The sequence below is a fragment of the Astatotilapia calliptera genome, chromosome 1, assembly GCF_900246225.1.
Source record: "Astatotilapia calliptera chromosome 1, fAstCal1.2, whole genome shotgun sequence".
NCBI lineage: Eukaryota > Metazoa > Chordata > Actinopteri > Cichliformes > Cichlidae > Astatotilapia > Astatotilapia calliptera.
In genome coordinates this window covers 1,251,478-1,269,101 of record NC_039302.1, presented here as the reverse complement: position 1 = coordinate 1,269,101, position 17,624 = coordinate 1,251,478, and the positions used below count along the sequence as shown (strand labels likewise).

The 17,624-nt window shown below is 42.1% G+C and overlaps 2 protein-coding genes across 3 annotated transcripts in view; one reads left to right on the top strand and one right to left on the bottom strand.

Annotated features, from left to right (window-relative positions):
• The first annotated feature begins 365 nt into the window (after nt 1-365).
• On the top strand, nt 366-3,961 carry mesd (mesoderm development LRP chaperone). The gene is made up of 3 exons (XM_026185870.1): nt 366-587; nt 1,972-2,204; nt 3,254-3,961. The coding sequence occupies exons 1-3, from the start codon at nt 432-434 to the stop codon at nt 3,519-3,521; spliced, it is 657 nt and encodes a 218-aa protein (XP_026041655.1). The 5' UTR covers nt 366-431; the 3' UTR covers nt 3,522-3,961.
• A 6,218-nt stretch (nt 3,962-10,179) lies between these two features.
• The window catches only part of cemip (cell migration inducing hyaluronidase 1), a 152,512-nt gene continuing 145,067 nt past the window's right edge, over nt 10,180-17,624 (bottom strand). For both annotated transcript variants that reach the window (XM_026185444.1, XM_026185371.1), the window contains exons 27-29: nt 13,126-13,283; nt 12,811-12,911; nt 10,180-10,427 (exon numbers count right to left, since the gene is read on the bottom strand). In XM_026185444.1, coding sequence (XP_026041229.1) covers nt 10,300-10,427; nt 12,811-12,911; nt 13,126-13,283 — 387 coding nt within the window. In that variant the 3' untranslated portion in view covers nt 10,180-10,299. The remainder of the gene's footprint in view (nt 10,428-12,810; nt 12,912-13,125; nt 13,284-17,624) is intronic.

Genomic DNA, 17,624 nt, shown 5'->3' with positions numbered 1-17,624 from the left:
TGTTTGGTTTGATCAAGGAGCCCAGAGGCTTTTTGTCCCTCTTAGCTTGTTATATGTGTACATTTTTCATTCATGTAGCTCAAACTACGTGTCCGTCCGTAGTACTTCATTATAGTCTGCATAGGTGGCGCTCTAGAGCCATTTTCAAATGTCCCAAACAATAACGTATCTGTGTATTTGAGCACGTTAAGGCCCCGGAAAGTCGATTAATTTGCCTGAAAAACAATAACAATAATAACGATTAAGGGAGCAGTGCTCGGTAATAATAGTAGACTGTAGTAGTCCTCCCGGTGGGTCCCCCCGGTGGGTCCTCCCGGCTTTACTTTGAAATTCTCCACCGGTCTGCAATGCCGGCCGGACTCTTTTGACACGCCCCTCTCGTCTTGTGACCGGCAGACTTCACAGCCAATCACAGGGTACCATCTGGAAACATGGCGTCTGGCTTTCTGTGGAGATGCGCGGTGCTTGTGCTCTGCACACACATGCTTTGTGCTGTAGAGACCGAGACTAAAGCAAAGGCCAAGAAAAAGAAGGACATCCGAGACTACAATGATGCTGACATGGCACGGCTCCTGGAACAGTGGGAGGCAAGTTTTCCCGTCCACAGCCTTCAGATGTTAGCAGCTGTTAGCCGCTGGCTAGGTGTCGTGAGCCCAGCTAAGTCTGAGTGTTTAACTGATATATTGGTGGAAGTGCTAGGGGTTACTATTAGATGCCGGACTCTTTCGTCGCTACAGAAAGACTAAACACCACAGTCATTATAAGAGAGAGACGTGGCACACATTCCACAGTGGGAGAGATGCGGGGTATTCTTTCCAGAGGAAGTTGTTTTAGTTTAAACTCCACAAGAGGTTATTATAATTTCACTGGTTAATCAATACATACAGTTTTTTTGGTTCCGGTGATCCTTTTAAAATGTTTATTTATTTTTCAAAAGCAGTTTTTCCTTTTCACTGTAGCCAAGTGCTTGCTCATCATTTGATTGTTGGGGTTGTCCGTTATTGTACCTTTACCTTACTGTATTAAGCACCTTGAGGCGACTGCTGTTGTGCTTTGGTGTTAAATAAGTCAAACTGAATTCAAAGTAAGCCAGCAGTCTGATAGCAAAGTGCTCTGTTGAGTGATATGAAGTTATCCACATTGTAAAGACTGAGTGTATAGATGGCCTGTAAATGGTAAATGGCCTGTATTTTATATAGCGCTTTACTAGTCCCTAAGGACCCCAAAGCGCTTTACATATCCAGTCATCCACCCATTCACACACACATTCACACACTGGTGATGGCAGCTACATTGTAACCACAGCCACCCTGGGGCGCACTGACAGAGGCGAGGCTGCCGGACACTGGCGCCACCGGGCCCTCTGACCACCACCAGATATAGGTTAGCTTAAGTATATGATTGTCTCTTTTGCTTAGCTTGATTTTATTGTCAGTCCTACTTCTCAGAAGGAGGTACCTCCTACTTTCAGTCTGAAATGATCACTAAATGATACAATGAGTCATCATATTTCCGAATATTCCGTTCGGTCTCTTTTAAACCAGTTATTTTAGGGATAAAAAACATGAATTAAAAAAACAAGAGTGCCATTTGTTTAAAATAAAAAACAAAACTCAACATCATCTAAATATTTGTGTCTAGAGTGCAGGGGTGGGGGAAGTCCAGGCCTCAAGGTGCCCTGCAGGGTTTAGATCTCACCCTGGTTCAACACACTGAATCAAATGATTAGTTCATTACCAGGCCTCTGGAGAGCTTCATGGCATGTTGAGGAGTTAATTTAGCCATTTAAATCAGCTGTGTTGGATCAAGGACACATCGGCCCTTGAGGCCTGGAGTTTCGTCCACACATGCTATAGTGTAAGAGTGGAAAGTATAAAATAGATTCAAACGAGTGAGACGCAGTATTAGCTGCTGTTTCATCTTAAACTGTTGTCATGTGTTTTGTTTTTTTCTCTCCATGTGGTTTAATAGGCAGACGATGACATCGAGGAAGGTGACCTTCCAGAGCACAAAAGGTCTCCTCCTCCCATCGACTTCTCTAAGGTGAACCCCTCCAAACCAGAGGAGCTGCTTAAGATGTCCAAAAAAGGTCGGACTCTGATGGTTTTTGCCACAGTTTCAGGAGATCCTACAGAGAAAGAGACAGAGGAGATCACAGGCCTGTGGCAGGGCAGCCTTTTCAATGCCAACTTTGATATTCAGAGGTATTTCCTTTCTGACCTTGTTTCGTTTTTTGTTTCTTGTTGTCGTTTGCGTGGGAGTGATTTCTATTTGTAGAGCAGTAACAAACAAACTGTGTTCACTGACAGTCATTTTCAGAACAGTTTAAGAGCCCATTCTGTGATACTGATCAATACTGAAGCATGCATTTATTTATTTTTTATTCCAGAATTATCATCACTCTGCCCAATTCATCCCACAGATGTAATATTATCTACAGCTACTCTTAGTACCATTGATGTTAAGTTAGACTCTTTTTCTCCAATTGATCTTTCTGAGTTAGCTTCAATAATTACTTCCTCCAAACCATCAACGTGTCTTTTAGACCCCATTCCTACAAAACTGCTCAAAGAAGTCCTGCCATTAATTAATGCTTCGATCTTAAATATGATCAACCTATCTCTAATGATCGGCTATGTACCACAGGCCTTCAAGCTGGCTGTAGTTAAACCTTTACTCAAAAAGCATCTCTAGACCCAGCAGTCTTAGCTAATTATAGGCCAATCTCCAACCTTCCTTTATATCAAACATCCTTGAAAGAGTAGTTGTCAAACAGCTAACAGATCATCTGCAGAGGCTTATTGAAGAGTTTCAGTCAGGTTTCAGAGCTCATCACAGCACAGAAACAGCTTTAGTGAAGGTTACAAATGATCTTCTTATGGCCTCTGACAGTGGACTCATCTCTGTGCTTGTCCTGCTAGACCTCAGTGCAGCGTTCGATACTGTCGACCATAATATCCTATTAGAGCGATTAGAACATGCTGTAGGTATTACAGGTACTGCACTGCAGTGGTTTGTATCATATCTATCTAATAGACTCCAGTTTGTGCATGTAAATGGAGAGTCCTCTTCACACACTGAGGTTAATTATTTTTCCTTCCCACTGTCGCCAAAGCTCTTGCTCAGAGCGGGGCGTCTAATAGTTGGGGTCTTTGCATTATTGTAGGGTCTACCTTACAATACAAAGGGCCTTGAGGCAACTGCTGTTGTTATTTGGTGCTTTATTAATAAAACTGAATGTTTCCTCTTGTAGGTTCGTGGTGGGTTCCAACAGGGTGATCTTCATGCTGCGAGATGGTAGTTTTGCCTGGGAGGTGAAAGACTTCCTTGTGGCTCAAGAGCGCTGCGTAGATGTTACTGTAGAGGGACAGGTGTTTCCAGGGAAGGCTGCCAACAAGGATGATGCCAAATACAAGCAGCAGAATGAGGTCGACACTAAGAGAAAGAGCAAGAAGAAAACGGAGAGCAAGAAGCCTGATTTGGAGGGAAACCGTGCAAACTCTCTGAAACAGGAGCTCTGATGAGTTTGTGAGTTAGTAATTAACCTTGTGGTCTCATAAATGATGCTTCCCACATCGACTCTGTGAGCAGTGAACTGGTGAGGGCCCACTGGACCACCTGGAGATGTGGAGGGATGAGTGAACTAATGAATTCTGATGGGTAACGTCACCTTCACTGCTCAGCTGGAATCGTCACTCTTTCAGATCATTTTCAATGGAAGCCATATTGATTTCTGTTAAGTCATCACCAGATCAAAAGGAGCACATGCATTTATTGTTAACAAGGTACTCCACATGAGCACTGTCAAACATTTAATCCTTTGTATCCATGATTGGTTGTGGAATAATTTTTGTGTGGTGCAGGCATGGAGGCACAGATCTCACCGTCCTGTCCTCGTGTGTTTGTAGCATCCACATTTTCTATTTGATTTGATGAGAAAATAAACTTTTGATATCTTTGACTTCCACTGTGAAAACATTGCATTCAGTAACAAGTGCAGACTTGCTTTCGATTGAGAGGCATGCGTGCAGATATATACAGCAGCGGTCCCCAATCCCCGGGCCTCGGACCGAGTCGTTTGGGTCGGATATTCCCTGGGTCTTTTCCTGTGTTGTAGTTGTGTCTTATTTTGAAAGAAATATTTATGCATTGCCATGGCAACCAGAAAGCATTAAGGGGCAGAGAGAAGGATGTTACACTCAATGTTGTGGGCGCATTTCAGGAGGATGCTGCTAACAAAGTAACACAATTACACATTGTGTTCATTATTATGTTTACAAAATCCCAGAGTCTGTCTTGGTTGTATCATTTTATTTTGTTGTTTTTATCTGCGACACCTTTTTCACACCTGTGAAAATATTGTCTGACAGTAAACTGGTCCGTGGCACAAAAAAGGTTGAGGACCGCTGATGTTCAGTACAGCCACGTGATGCTGCTGCTGATACCAGCATAAACAAACGCAGCTGAACTTGAAACCCAAGTTTTAGTAAAGCTACTGACAGTACATTGTAATTAAAGCTTTGGCCAACAGGGGGCACACAAGCTTTTTGTGTAGGTATAGATGCAGTGGATCCTAAAAGGCATCAAGCTGTCACTGGGTGAGAGGCAGGTTGTGTACATATCTGTACAGACTTTATTCACAAAACAGGCTAAAATTAGCAGAAGTGTAGGGATGTCACATGGATGGTGCAGCTGCAACTCAGCTATTACATATTACTCTTCAGTAGAATTATTGTGGTCTTGATCTTAAAATGTGCAGTCACTCTGATTTTGTGTTTTTTAAGCAGTAAAATTATATTTTGTTCATCCCAGTATTGTATCCCAGTTAACGTCCACTGCTGTGGTTGCTAGTCACGCTGGGGTCCACTGTGTTGGTTTAATCAGGGACACAGAGATGTGCAGACAAACTGTCTTTATTTATGTGCAAAAATCCTCAAAGAAATTCAGAGTCATGGAGTTTCATCACCTTAGCCACTTATACAACACATCCATTTGGTATACAGTTAAAACAAGGCAACTATACCAGGAGTCATAGGCATGTATGCAATAAGTGGACCTATGATGGTTTTTGTTTCCTACATCCAGTATACATACAGGACAGTAATAACATTACAACTCAAAACAAGTCCCTCGTAGATTTACATCAAGAGTGTCTGTACAATAAATAAGTATAAAATATATCTCTTAGCAACCTGTGGATCTTTAAAAACACATACACGCATACAAAACGCTAAATTACTGCTACAACCTCCGAAAAAAGACCAGCTATTTCGGTAAAGGGAGAAGAATCGTTTTTTCTGGTCACATTGGAATCATTTTGAAGAGGGGGGAGCGACACATTTAAAAACAACCTGATTAAACATTCAGTGGACTGCTCAATTTCATCTTTTATATCTTTATGGGCTTCTTGCTGGTTCATTCCAACTGACAGGCAGATGGATCGCAAACACTGACGAAAACAAAAGAACCCAAACCATCAGCAGAAGACTACATCACAATATCAAGTGAGCGAGTGCTCGGAATGCAACAAAGCAAGTTAACCACCAGCTGGGATGCAAACCAGGAATGTTTTTGTTTCTTCTCTTCTGTTGTTTAAACGGAGCAGAACATTAGACTCACTTAACTGTTGCACATCACAGGATGATTAATTATGCACATGCATCACACATGTGCTTGAAAAGACAACTGAAACTTAGTATTTGCTCCAGAAACTGCCTAGTAACCGTGGCTGACATGAAGGTCTGCTGGAGAATTGTCCAGCAGTTCATAATGTACACATATCAACCAGGCTACAAAGTACCGGACTGTATCCAAGTACCTCCTGTCCTGTTAATAGAAGGACAGTTGTGTTGTTTGTAATCTGGCTTTAGTTGCCATGTGCATATATTAAGAAATGATCTAACTGAAAAGCATCAGCTTAATCTGAATGGCACCTCACCTGATAACACAAAATAGATGCAATTCATTCAGATTTATGTATAGCTCAATTACAGACTTCCATATCGGCCCATATACAGGGAGTGCGTAATTATTAGGCAAGTTGTATTTTTGAGGAATAATTTTATTATTGAACAACAACCATGTTCTCAATGAACCCAAAAAACTCATTAATATCAAAGCTGAATGTTTTTGGAAGTAGTTTTTAGTTTGTTTTTAGTTTTAGCTATTTTAGGGGGATATCTGTGTGTGCAGGTGACTATTACTGTGCATAATTATTAGGCAACTTAACAAAAAACAAATATATACCCATTTCAATGATTTATTTTTACCAGTGAAACCAATATAACATCTCCACATTCACAAATATACATTTCTGACATTCAAAAACAAATCAGCGACCAATATAGCCACCTTTCTTTGCAAGGACACTCAAAAGCCTGCCATCCATGGATTCTGTCAGTGTTTTGATCTGTTCACCATCAACATTGCGTGCAGCAGCAACCACAGCCTCCCAGACACTGTTCAGAGAGGTGTACTGTTTTCCCTCCTTGTAAATCTCACATTTGATGATGGACCACAGGTTCTCAATGGGGTTCAGATCAGGTGAACAAGGAGGCCATGTCATTAGTTTTTCTTCTTTTATACCCTTTCTTGCAGCCACGCTGTGGAGTACTTGGACGCGTGTGATGGAGCATTGTCCTGCATGAAAATCATGTTTTTCTTGAAGGATGCAGACTTCTTCCTGTACCACTGCTTGAAGAAGGTGTCTTCCAGAAACTGGCAGTAGGACTGGGAGTTGAGCTTGACTCCATCCTCAACCCGAAAAGGCCCCACAAGCTCATCTTTGATGATACCAGCCCAAACCAGTACTCCACCTCCACCTTGCTGGCGTCTGAGTCGGACTGGAGCTCTCTGCCCTTTACCAATCCAGCCACGGGCCCATCCATCTGGCCCATCAAGACTCACTCTCATTTCATCAGTCCATAAAACCTTAGAAAAACCAGTCTTGAGATATTTCTTGGCCCAGTCTTGACGTTTCAGCTTGTGTGTCTTGTTCAGTGGTGGTCGTCTTTCAGCCTTTCTTACCTTGGCCATGTCTCTGAGTATTGCACACCTTGTGCTTTTGGGCACTCCAGTGATGTTGCAGCTCTGAAATATGGCCAAACTGGTGGCAAGTGGCATCTTGGCAGCTGCACGCTTGACTTTTCTCAGTTCATGGGCAGTTATTTTGCGCCTTGGTTTTTCCACACGCTTCTTGCGACCCTGTTGACTATTTTGAATGAAACGCTTGATTGTTCGATGATCACGCTTCAGAAGCTTTGCAATTTTGAGACTGCTGCATCCCTCTGCAAGATATCTCACTATTTTTGACTTTTCTGAGCCTGTCAAGTCCTTCTTTTGACCCATTTTGCCAAAGGAAAGGACGTTGCCTAATAATTATGCACACCTGATATAGGGTGTTGATGTCATTAGACCACACCCCTTCTCATTACAGAGACGCACATCACCTAATATGCTTAATTGGTAGTAGGCTTTCGAGCCTATACAGCTTGGAGTAAGACAACATGCATGAAGAGGATGATGTGGACAAAATACTCATTTGCCTAATAATTCTGCACTCCCTGTATATGTCAGAGTGCTGTCTCAGTGCTCTGTGAAAAACTTTGTAACCAGTTAATTTTATACTGCTCTCCTTATCCAACCATTAACTGTCCCAGTGACACATGCAAACAAGTATGAAATGAGTTCCAGTTATTTTGCAAGCAGTCATGAACCTCGGAGGGAACATGCTGTTCAGCTGCTACACCAAATGTGCAGATCAAAAACTGGCTTGTCTGTTAGTCTGATGACAATGTGCTGTCAGTGTGGCTGCTGTTGGGATTTAAACTAGTATCCTGTGTCATCCTGTCTTTGAAATGGGAAACAATCATTTGGTGAAAGAAGAACTTGTTCTTAGTTTTTGTGTTCCAAACGACTCCTAGAACTGCAACTGTAGCAGCTCACAGCTGTCTTCGTCATGCAGTTATTTTAAAGCCCATCTGGGGACAGAGCTCTAACTTTCATTTCAACAGCTGCAAAAAAAGTCCTCATCACTATACAATTAATGTTTTTTTGAGTGTACAAACAGGTCAAGACAAAGCCTTCAAGAAGAGACTGACCTAATGATGAGTCAAAGTTTCCCATTTTACACTTATCAATGACTTCCACCTTCAAGTGCGTGTTTTCATTTACTTTCTGTACTCTTTGGATGACCCATATGGGTCAGATTTAAAGATTTTAGCTGGGTGATGAGGTACATGAGCACAATCCCCAAATAACGCTCACAGGTGTGGCTAGTTTTAGCAGCGATCTACAATTTGTGCTGTTTTTAAAACAAACATTTCAATATCAAGTGCAAATAATAAGACAGTTTTTTTTCACTACAGGTTGAAGACTGATTTCTGTGCTAAAGCTCAAATCTGTGAAAGATTTAATTAAGATTTTTGGTTGTGTCAGAGACCTGATGACCTTTAGTAAAGGGAGCCAATCCCAGCTGCTGGGAACAAACGTGTCAAAACACTGATTGTTAGTCCTAAAATTGGTAAGTGCCAAAAACCTGTTCAGGATTAAAGTTGGAGTCTGGTTGTGCTTTAGCCGTATGGAACAAGCACGTTTTCAGAAATGGTTAGCTGTTGCTGTCCCAATCAAATCTTATAGATGCATTTTGGCCTCACAATGCCTCTGTTACAAGCTTTTCCTCTTGTACAGGAAAACATCCTAAAAAAGGCGTGAATGTTAGAGGTTAACTGCAGTTGCTCTCTTAACATCTACCAGGTTTGCAAAATCCAATGGTGACTTTAGCCAGCAAGCTAGCATTATGTAAACAAATCAATGTTGTTGGCAGTGTTCTGTCAGAAAAAAAGATTCAACAGTGACCATCATCATCTATCATCACCTATTAATATTTTTCTAGAGACACTTGCGTAGACACCATTGGCTGTTCTGAGCTACTGCTGCCATGAGCTGACCGCTAACATGGCTGCCAGAGAGGGTGTTATCACCTGACAGTTCATCCCAGGCAGTGCTAGCTCTGTGAGGGGTGCCTCCACCTTTTACATACTTTCACATCATCCTTTCTCATAACCAAACACAGAATAAGCACCACATGATCCTGGATCAGTGGCTCGGAGCAACTGACTGTAGTGTGCATGTGTGTGTGTGACTGTGCATTTATATTAAGGAGTTGATAGTGGACTTCCGGAGGTGCAGAGAAGTACACACCCCCATCACCATCAGCGGCGCTGCTGTGGAGAGAGTGAGCAGCTTCCGGTTCCTTGGTGTACACCTGGCTGAGGATCTTACGTGGTCAGTACACACAAACAAAACAGTGAAGAAGGCGCAGCAGCGCCTCTTCTTTCTCAGGAGACTGAAAAGATTCGGCATGAGCCCCCGCATCCTCAGGACCTTCTATCACTGTGCCATTGAGAGCATCCTCACTGGATGCATCACCACCTGGTATGGCAACAGCACCGCCTACAACTGCAAAGCTCTCCAGAGAGTAGTGCGGTGCTCTGAACGGATAATTGGAGGTGAGCTTCCCTCCCTCCAAGACATCTACAGGAAGCGGTGCCTGAGGAAAGCGGGGAGGATCATCAAGGACTCCAGTCACCCCAGCCATCAACTGTTCAGACTGCTTCCATCAGGAAGGAGGTTCTGCAGCATCCGGTCCCGTACCAGCAGACTGAGAGACAGCTTCTTCCACCAGGCCATCAGACTGCTGAACACGTCATAGACACCTCAGCTTCACTACTGGAACTTTAACATTATGCACTCCATACTGTACAGTAATGCCACTGTTTTGCACATATTCAACTCTGTATATTTTATTTTATATATTTTATTTTATTGTTTACTCTATTTAATTTGTAAAATATGTGTACACACACACACACACACACACACACACACATACACACATACACACACACACACATACACACACACACACACACACACACACACACACACACACACACACACACGCACACACACACACACACACGCAGAAAAACATATTTAGTATACACATCCAGAAATGCATATACTGTATGCATTTATATATATTGTACATATATTTGTTAGTTTCAGATGTAGCCATTCTTATATTTTGCTTGTTTACATTATTGTATTTTGCACAACTCTGTTCCTTGTGAAGCTCGCACACAAGAATTTCACTCACATGTACCTGCACATGTGATGTGACAATAAAAGTGATTTGATTTGATTTGATTTGATTTGATTTGATTTTGTGGGGGTGTTGTGTTTCAGTATCCAGGCCCAAATGGTCACTTGGCTGATCCTCCCCACTCTGACTGCCACTCATAGCTTCATCTTGTGGATCACAGGGATGGGCAAAACTTGATGGATCTTGGCTTGTTCGCTGTCCGCCTCCAGATAGACCCAGTCAGGGTGGAAGGAGCCCTTAAAGCCCACAAATGCCAGCTTATCTGCAGAAAAGCCAGATGACACCAATAAAAGAGACATAAGTGGAGTACAAGTGGGATTCCACAGGATGTCCTAAAGCTGATTACTGTTTCTAACAATTCCTATAGTTTTACACTTTCTGCTTTCATTAACTTAACCATCTAGAGTATTTTTTTTAAAATCAGTAGTATTTCCTCATTCCTCAAAGAAAAAGTTAAACTTGTAGCAGGTGCTTATACATTTGCCCTACAACTGCTCACTTCATGCTCTCCTTCATTGAAAAGGACAGATTTTATGCTTCTTTGATAGAACAACTTCTGGCATAATTCAGTATTCACTGTTAAGTCTGTGATGGAGTGCTGTCCTGGATTGGATGCAGTGGATCCGGTAAAATTCTTACACTCCCACTTCCATGTTTCACAAAGAGTTCTGATGCTAAATTGAAGTGTTTTCTCTAAAGAAGACGTCTCATTCAAACAAAGAAGTTCTATGTTGGTCTCATCTGCAGAGATGGGCAGTAACGCGTTACAAGTAACGCGTTATTGTAATCTGATTACTTTTTTCAAGTAACGAGTAAAGTAAGGGATTACTATTGCAAAAACGGTAATTAGATTACCGTTACTTTCCCGTAGGAACGCTGCGTTACTGCGTTACTAAAACCGTGATTTTTTTGCGAGAATGTCTCATGACAGTGACGTAAGCGAGTGTGACGTTGGTGACAACAGCTGTGTGCAGATCAACAATGGATCACATATCGATTGTGGGAGAGAGTATGAGTGTGCAGCGTTTAAAGCGTGGAAGTACTGACCTTACTTTGAGTTTGATTCCATAAAAAGTGACAAAAACATTAGTGTCCGCTGTGCGTGGGAAGAAAACTTCTTTTTACAGCGAAAAAACCCCTAAACTTCCAACAAGCACCGAGTAGCTACGACGTAATGGGAAACTCACAGAGAAACTCGCGGATTCTTGCCACACCTGCACCAGGGTAAACCTCCGCCTGCCCCACTCCTGCTTTACAGGTGAAAATAGAGCAACAGGACCGCTGAGTCTTTGACTTTATTTATTTTCTGCTGTGTTTTACTTGCATCTATTTGAAAGACTGAGTGTAAACACAAAAATATTTTATTTTATGTGCTGGAATGTGCAGAAAATAGGTTTAAATGTTAAACTAATTTATTCAAGTCAGAGAATGTTGCATATAATTAAATTTTTGCTTCATGCATAAAGTTAAAAGATTAAAACTAATAAAACAAGTTTTAAAAAGAGACTTTTCCATTTGATTACATTTTGTATGATGATTATGTAGAAAAAGTAGAATTGGGCTGAAAGATCTATCGCTTTATGGTAAATGGTAAATGGCCTGCATTTGTATAGCGCTTTTCTAGTCCCTAAGGACCCCAAAGCGCTTCACACTACATTCACCCATTCACACACTGACAATGACAAGCTACATGCTTTATCTCCTATTCAGGTTGTAAATCGTGTTTTTAAAAAGTAACTAAGTAACTAAGTAATTAATTACTTTTGAAAATAAGTAATCAGTAAAGTAACGGGATTACTTTTGGGGGAAGTACTGATTACTTTTTTCAAGTAACTTGACCAACACTGCCCATCTGTAAACAAAGAAGCCTTTTTGGCCCGATGTGATCTTTTTGTTTTTGAATAGCAGAGCTTTCTCTATGCAGCCATGAACATTAGTCAATATTAGAGAGACTAGTTGATTAAAAGTTACTGTGCCTGATGGGTAAGGAAACAATTAACTACTCATGCCATGTAATAGAAGTTTTCCATCCTGTTATTTTTATTTGTGGCATTAACGATAGATAAGATCGATTAGGCAGCCATGCTCCAAGAAAGAACAGTCTATACCAGGGGTAGGCAACTCCAGGTCTCGAGGGCTGGTGTCCTGCAGGTTTTAGATCTCACACCTGAATCAAATGATTAGTTCATTACCAACTTCAAGACATGTTGAGGTCATTTAGCCATTTGAATCAGCTGTGTTGGATCAAGGACACATCTAAAACCTGCAGGACACCGGCCCTCGAGGTCTGGAGTTGCCTACCCCTGGTATATATAAATAAAATTTTTACCAATTTTAAAAGTTGGCAGGAGAAACCAGTGCTACCCCTCAGCCTCTGAGCAGACCCACCTACAGTATCACATTCAAAATCCTACATCTCAAGTTATCACATTCACGAGACTTTTGGAACACTTACTCTGACCTTGATGTCAAGGTCACTGAGATAGTCGAGGCACTTTCAGTATCAATTTGAAACTCCTACGTTGGCTCGTTCTCAAGTTATTGGGTGTCCACACCACCCGCCCACTCAGCAGGGTGATGGCAATACTCCATCAGCCTTTACAGAGTAAAAAGACAAGATAATAGAATAAGCACATAACAGCTACCTTTCAAACGGACGCTTTTCTCTGCGCCAAGTTTCCCCAGGACTTTGGTCCAGGATCCTCTGGTAACCAGGCGACCCTTGGATGTCATGAGGACAATTGAACTAGTGAAAGAGGGAGAGACACATTGATTGATATTTTAATGCAGCAAAATACATTTTTTGATCTGAAAAGCATTTAGATGAGTTTAACACACAATGTCAATGTAAATCAATTTTTGGAGGTCCTTTTATGTCCCCAAAGGACACAGTCTATCAGAACATGAAACAGCAATGTACCTCAGGGTGTTTGTCAGTGTAGGTGGAGAGAGTTTCTTACTTGTCTCTCAGTCCACTGATGTAGTTGTCTATCTCTGCAGGAATTCCCTGGAGGATGGAATTCCTGAAGCCTTTCGTGTCCACCACCTTCCCATCATGCCCATCAATTACTGTCAGGTGCACTCCATCTTCAGGTTGGTGCAACGTCTTGCCATTTACCTGTCACAACAGAGGCAGCCAATCACACTGCAGCTCCGAGATGTGTTAAGCCAATAATTTCTTTTTCACCTTTCTCTTTTGACTCCATAAGCATATACCGCTCCGTACATTACATTATTAGTCTTTAATATGTGTCTCTCTTTGTCTCTCTGCTCTTTTTCCCCCGAACCCCCAAACTATCGCAGAACATGACTGTCCCTCCCTGAGCCTGGATCTGCTCCCCCATGAGGGGGCTGATTGTTGGGGTTTCTACTGTATGGTTTACCTTACAATATAAAACACATTGAGGTGACTGTATTCAAATGATCACTTTAAGGATGTGACATCACAGAGCACCAGAGTTGTACAGCCTATCAGAATAAGTAAAAGGAAATGTAACCCATGTGAAATACAGGGCTGCAAAATCCCTTTTTGTAATCTAAGGCTATAGCCTGTTATTGTCACAAGGGGGCGCTGTGATGCAGTCTTGTGTTCTGACGACCTTGCGTCTAGTGCGCAGGAAGTATTACCTCTCTCTTCCTGTGAGATCTTCCCTCTGATGGCGGTCAAGTACGTGTCGGAGCGCATGGAAAAAGTATCTTGGTATGCAATACTGCAACCCGGTTAATGAGACCAGATTGTTTTACGTATAAATGCTAATAAGGTACTCTTTTATTAGGCCCCGAACTCTGACCACAAAGGGAATAACGTCTGTCAAGTTATTTGTGTCTGAAAATCCCGGTGAGTCACGTGCTTTCGTTAGCTACCTGTTAAGTTAGATAATGTATTTCACTAGCCGATTCAGCTCAGAAACCTTTGAACAAAAACCAATCGGGAGCTATGAGAATCTGGCGTGTTGTTTCACTTCTCCTGTTGTTCTTTACAGTGTGTTATAAGTGTTGAATGCTTTGAGCTAAACGATGCCGATGCTAGATGCGATGCTAGCTGCTAATAGCTGTTAGCCACCCCACCCCGCTGAAGCCATATTCCGATCGGGGAGGTATTCAAGTAGAAGCAATAGCTCTGTTTATATTAGAATGGTTATGTCTTAATAGATATGAGCATATTTCAAGTTTAATAGTATTTGCACTGAATTAAGTTACATTTTCTTGTAAGCCTTAAGGATGAATGTCACTTTCATTGCTATGACTGTTTACATTACAGTTTAAGCTGCTGATGTTCTTTGTTGTGATATAATTTTGATAAAATTGTTGATACTGGTACAAACAAGTTACTGTAACTCTTGTAACTTGGTAAAGCTAAAGGGAATGCCATTTGTGATTAATACATTTGGAAAAGAAGTTAATGAGCTCATGTTAAGAACACAAAATGGGAAAAGAAATTGATTGTTCTGCACTGTTTGTGTAGATTGGTTTTTTTGAACTACTAGAAGGATTCTGGAGAACCACTGACGGCGAGAACAGCCCAAATGAGATCCTGGATGATCGTGAAATGGTGTGGCCAGCCATGCGATCGGATTGTGGGATTTGCCTGAGAAACTGATTCAAGCAACCCTGGATTACAGATAAGCCCTATGCACTACTTTTCCTACCCGGATAATAGGGTCTGCACACTGACAATTCCCCTACAGTACACCTGTTTGGGTTTTCAACGACTTTAAAGGACAATTCAGACTGGACAATTCAAACTTCACAACAGGAACACTTTAATCTGTTTCATTCATTCCAAAGAGCTCTGATACTGTTCAGTATAAATCTTCCATTTAAATGTCTTTATTTTGTTTTGTTTTACATGTATTCACCTTTAAAAATGCACTATTAGTGTGCAATTTGGGTTATTGTGTTGTATATGTGTATAAATGGTACTGAGGCAATAAAGGTCCCAGTTATTCACTTCCAAGCCAACTCCTTTTGTGAGTCTCCAAAACAAAACCTCCTCCTGAACCTAGAAAGATGTCTAGGGTCTCTATTTGAAGTGAGAGTGTACTGGTCCTGAGTAGAGGCGCTACACAAAACGTGGCGAGCCAGCCAGGAGGTTTAATTCCTTTTATTTTGGAAGTTGAGCAACTGGTGCTTTCATGCCTTTTGGGTCAAATCATTACAATTGTCCATGACATTCTGGGTTGGAGCAATAAGACAACATGGATGTAATCCAAAGTGAAGGTGTCAAAGTACCTAACTCTGTCCTAGTAGGAGGGTTAACAGGCGATGAGGTTGACAATGAGGTTATTGATTACTTAGGGCAGTTTGGTTCTATTGGAAGAGTAATCAAAGTAACTAGCACAGAGGCACAGTTTAAAAACACAGCCATTGTGGAGTTCCAATCAGGTGAACCAGTCCAGTTCCTTAAGGATAGCTTGCCTTGCAAAAGACAAAGCCGTAACCCAAGTGTTGTCCATCATATCCAGCTTCTGTCTGCGCTGTATGCTGCAGACAGGGGTTCATGTTTAACCCATTCTTACCTAACTGAACTGAAAGGGCTTGCTAAACTGAGTGGTGCAGATTTTGAGAAGGTTTTACTAGATGAGCTGGCCAGAATGAAGAAGTCCACTGAGAGTGATCCCGCAGTTGGGCCAAATGTAACAGTGCCTAATCAGAATCTGCAGCTCACTAGTGACACAGACCAAGATGAACCAGCCATCATAGAGCATCAAAGTCCTCTTAAACTGGGCAGTGATTTAACCCACTTGCCTGAGCATGACTCTCACTCATCCTCTCCAAGTGTAGAAGTGACTCCCTCGCACAGAAAAACCACTATCTACTTACCACCTGAACAGCTCACTACACCTGAAGTACAGAGAGTAGTAGTTGAGCATGTCATTAAGAACAATGAAATGCCTTCTCAAGGTCATGCAAAGCTCAGGCCCTTCTCGGGGAAAACCCCTTGCTCTACTTTCGAAGCTGATTATGATACGTGGCGCAACAATGTTGAATTCCACCTCATAGATTGTACCATATCTGACAAACATATGGTAAGGAAAATAGTTGAGAGCCTTCTTCCACCAGCTGCTAACATTGTAAAGCACCTTGGTCCTAACGCTTCTCCCCATGACTATCTCAGCCTTCTTGACTCAGCGTATGGTACTGTTGATGATGGGGATGAGCTTTTTGCCAAATTCCTGAGCACAAACCAGAACTCGGGTGAAAAGCCTTCTGCCTATTTACAGCGGTTGCAGATAACCCTGAGTAAAGTCATTAAAAGAGGTGGCATCACTACAAATGATTCAGATCGCCAACTGCTTAAACAGTTTTGTAGAGGTTGCTGGAACAACAGCTTGATCACAACCTTGCAGCTTGAGCAGAAGAAGGACAAGCCACCTTCATTTCCAGAGTTGCTCCTCATGCTACGTACTGAGGAGGACCGGCAAGCGGCAAAGTCCAGCCGAATGAAACAGCACTTAGGCATTTCTAAACCTAAGGCACATTTGAACTCCCTTGAAGTAGGAGAGTATGTCACTGATGATACAGACGTATCAGCTGTTAATGATAGGCTAGTGCCTTTTGATGCACATAAGTTAGAAAGGAAACTTGCAAAGCTACAAGCCCAAGTGGCTTCACTGAAAGCATCAGCTATTGACAGTTCAAGCCAGAACTCTGACAAGCCAAATAAGAAAACCAAACCTAAGTTCAAGATTCTTCCTAAAGAGAAATCTGACCCAAGTGAGACTAAGCCCACTAAGAAGCCACGCCCATGGTACTGCTTCAGGTGCGGCGAGGATGGTCATATTGCTCCCTCTTGCAGCAATGAACCAAACCCTGAACTAGTTGAAATGAAACGTAAGGAGTTCAACCAAAAACTACAAGTCTGGGAGGAACAGAATATGTCAGCTTTAAACTAAAATCAGTTTCTGGGGAGGGACTACCAGGAACTGAAAGTAATCATGAACGTCCCAAACCGGAACCTCAGAGCAAAGTATCTTCTCTCTCTTGTGCAGCACGACCCCAGATTAGGTTACCCAAGGGACTTGTAGGACAGAAATGTACAGCAAATGTTACCGTGTCGGGAGTCAATTGCAGTTGTCTCCTTGACACTGGGTCTCAAGTGACCACAGTGTCCGCTTCATTTTACAACACCAATCTTTCAGAACATCCCATTCAGCCTATCAGTGGCCTGGATGTTGAGGCTGCTAGTGGCCAAAATGTTCCTTACTTGGGATACATACCCATCAGCCTTAAGTTTCCAAAAAGCTTTATTGAAACTGAGCCTGAGGTTTCTAGCCTTGCTTTAGTAGTACCTGACTTACGCTCTAACTGTGACTTGCCTGTGCTGATTGGGACAAATGCACTTGATGTTCTGTACGACGAATATTGTCAAGGTAAAGATCCCAATGATTTGTCGTCGGTCTATGGCTACAGGCAGATCCTCCGTACACTCAAGGTCAGGAGAGAGATAAACCTAGCC

Excerpts from the sequence above, each read along its gene's own strand:
- mesd (XM_026185870.1), top strand. The coding sequence starts at position 432 with ATGGCGTCTGGCTTTCTGTGGAGATGCGCGGTGCTTGTGCTCTGCACA. Across the intron at positions 588-1,971 it reads GGCTCCTGGAACAGTGGGAG|GCAGACGATGACATCGAGGA; the intron begins GCAAGTTTTCCC and ends GTGGTTTAATAG. Across the intron at positions 2,205-3,253 it reads GCCAACTTTGATATTCAGAG|GTTCGTGGTGGGTTCCAACA; the intron begins GTATTTCCTTTC and ends TTCCTCTTGTAG.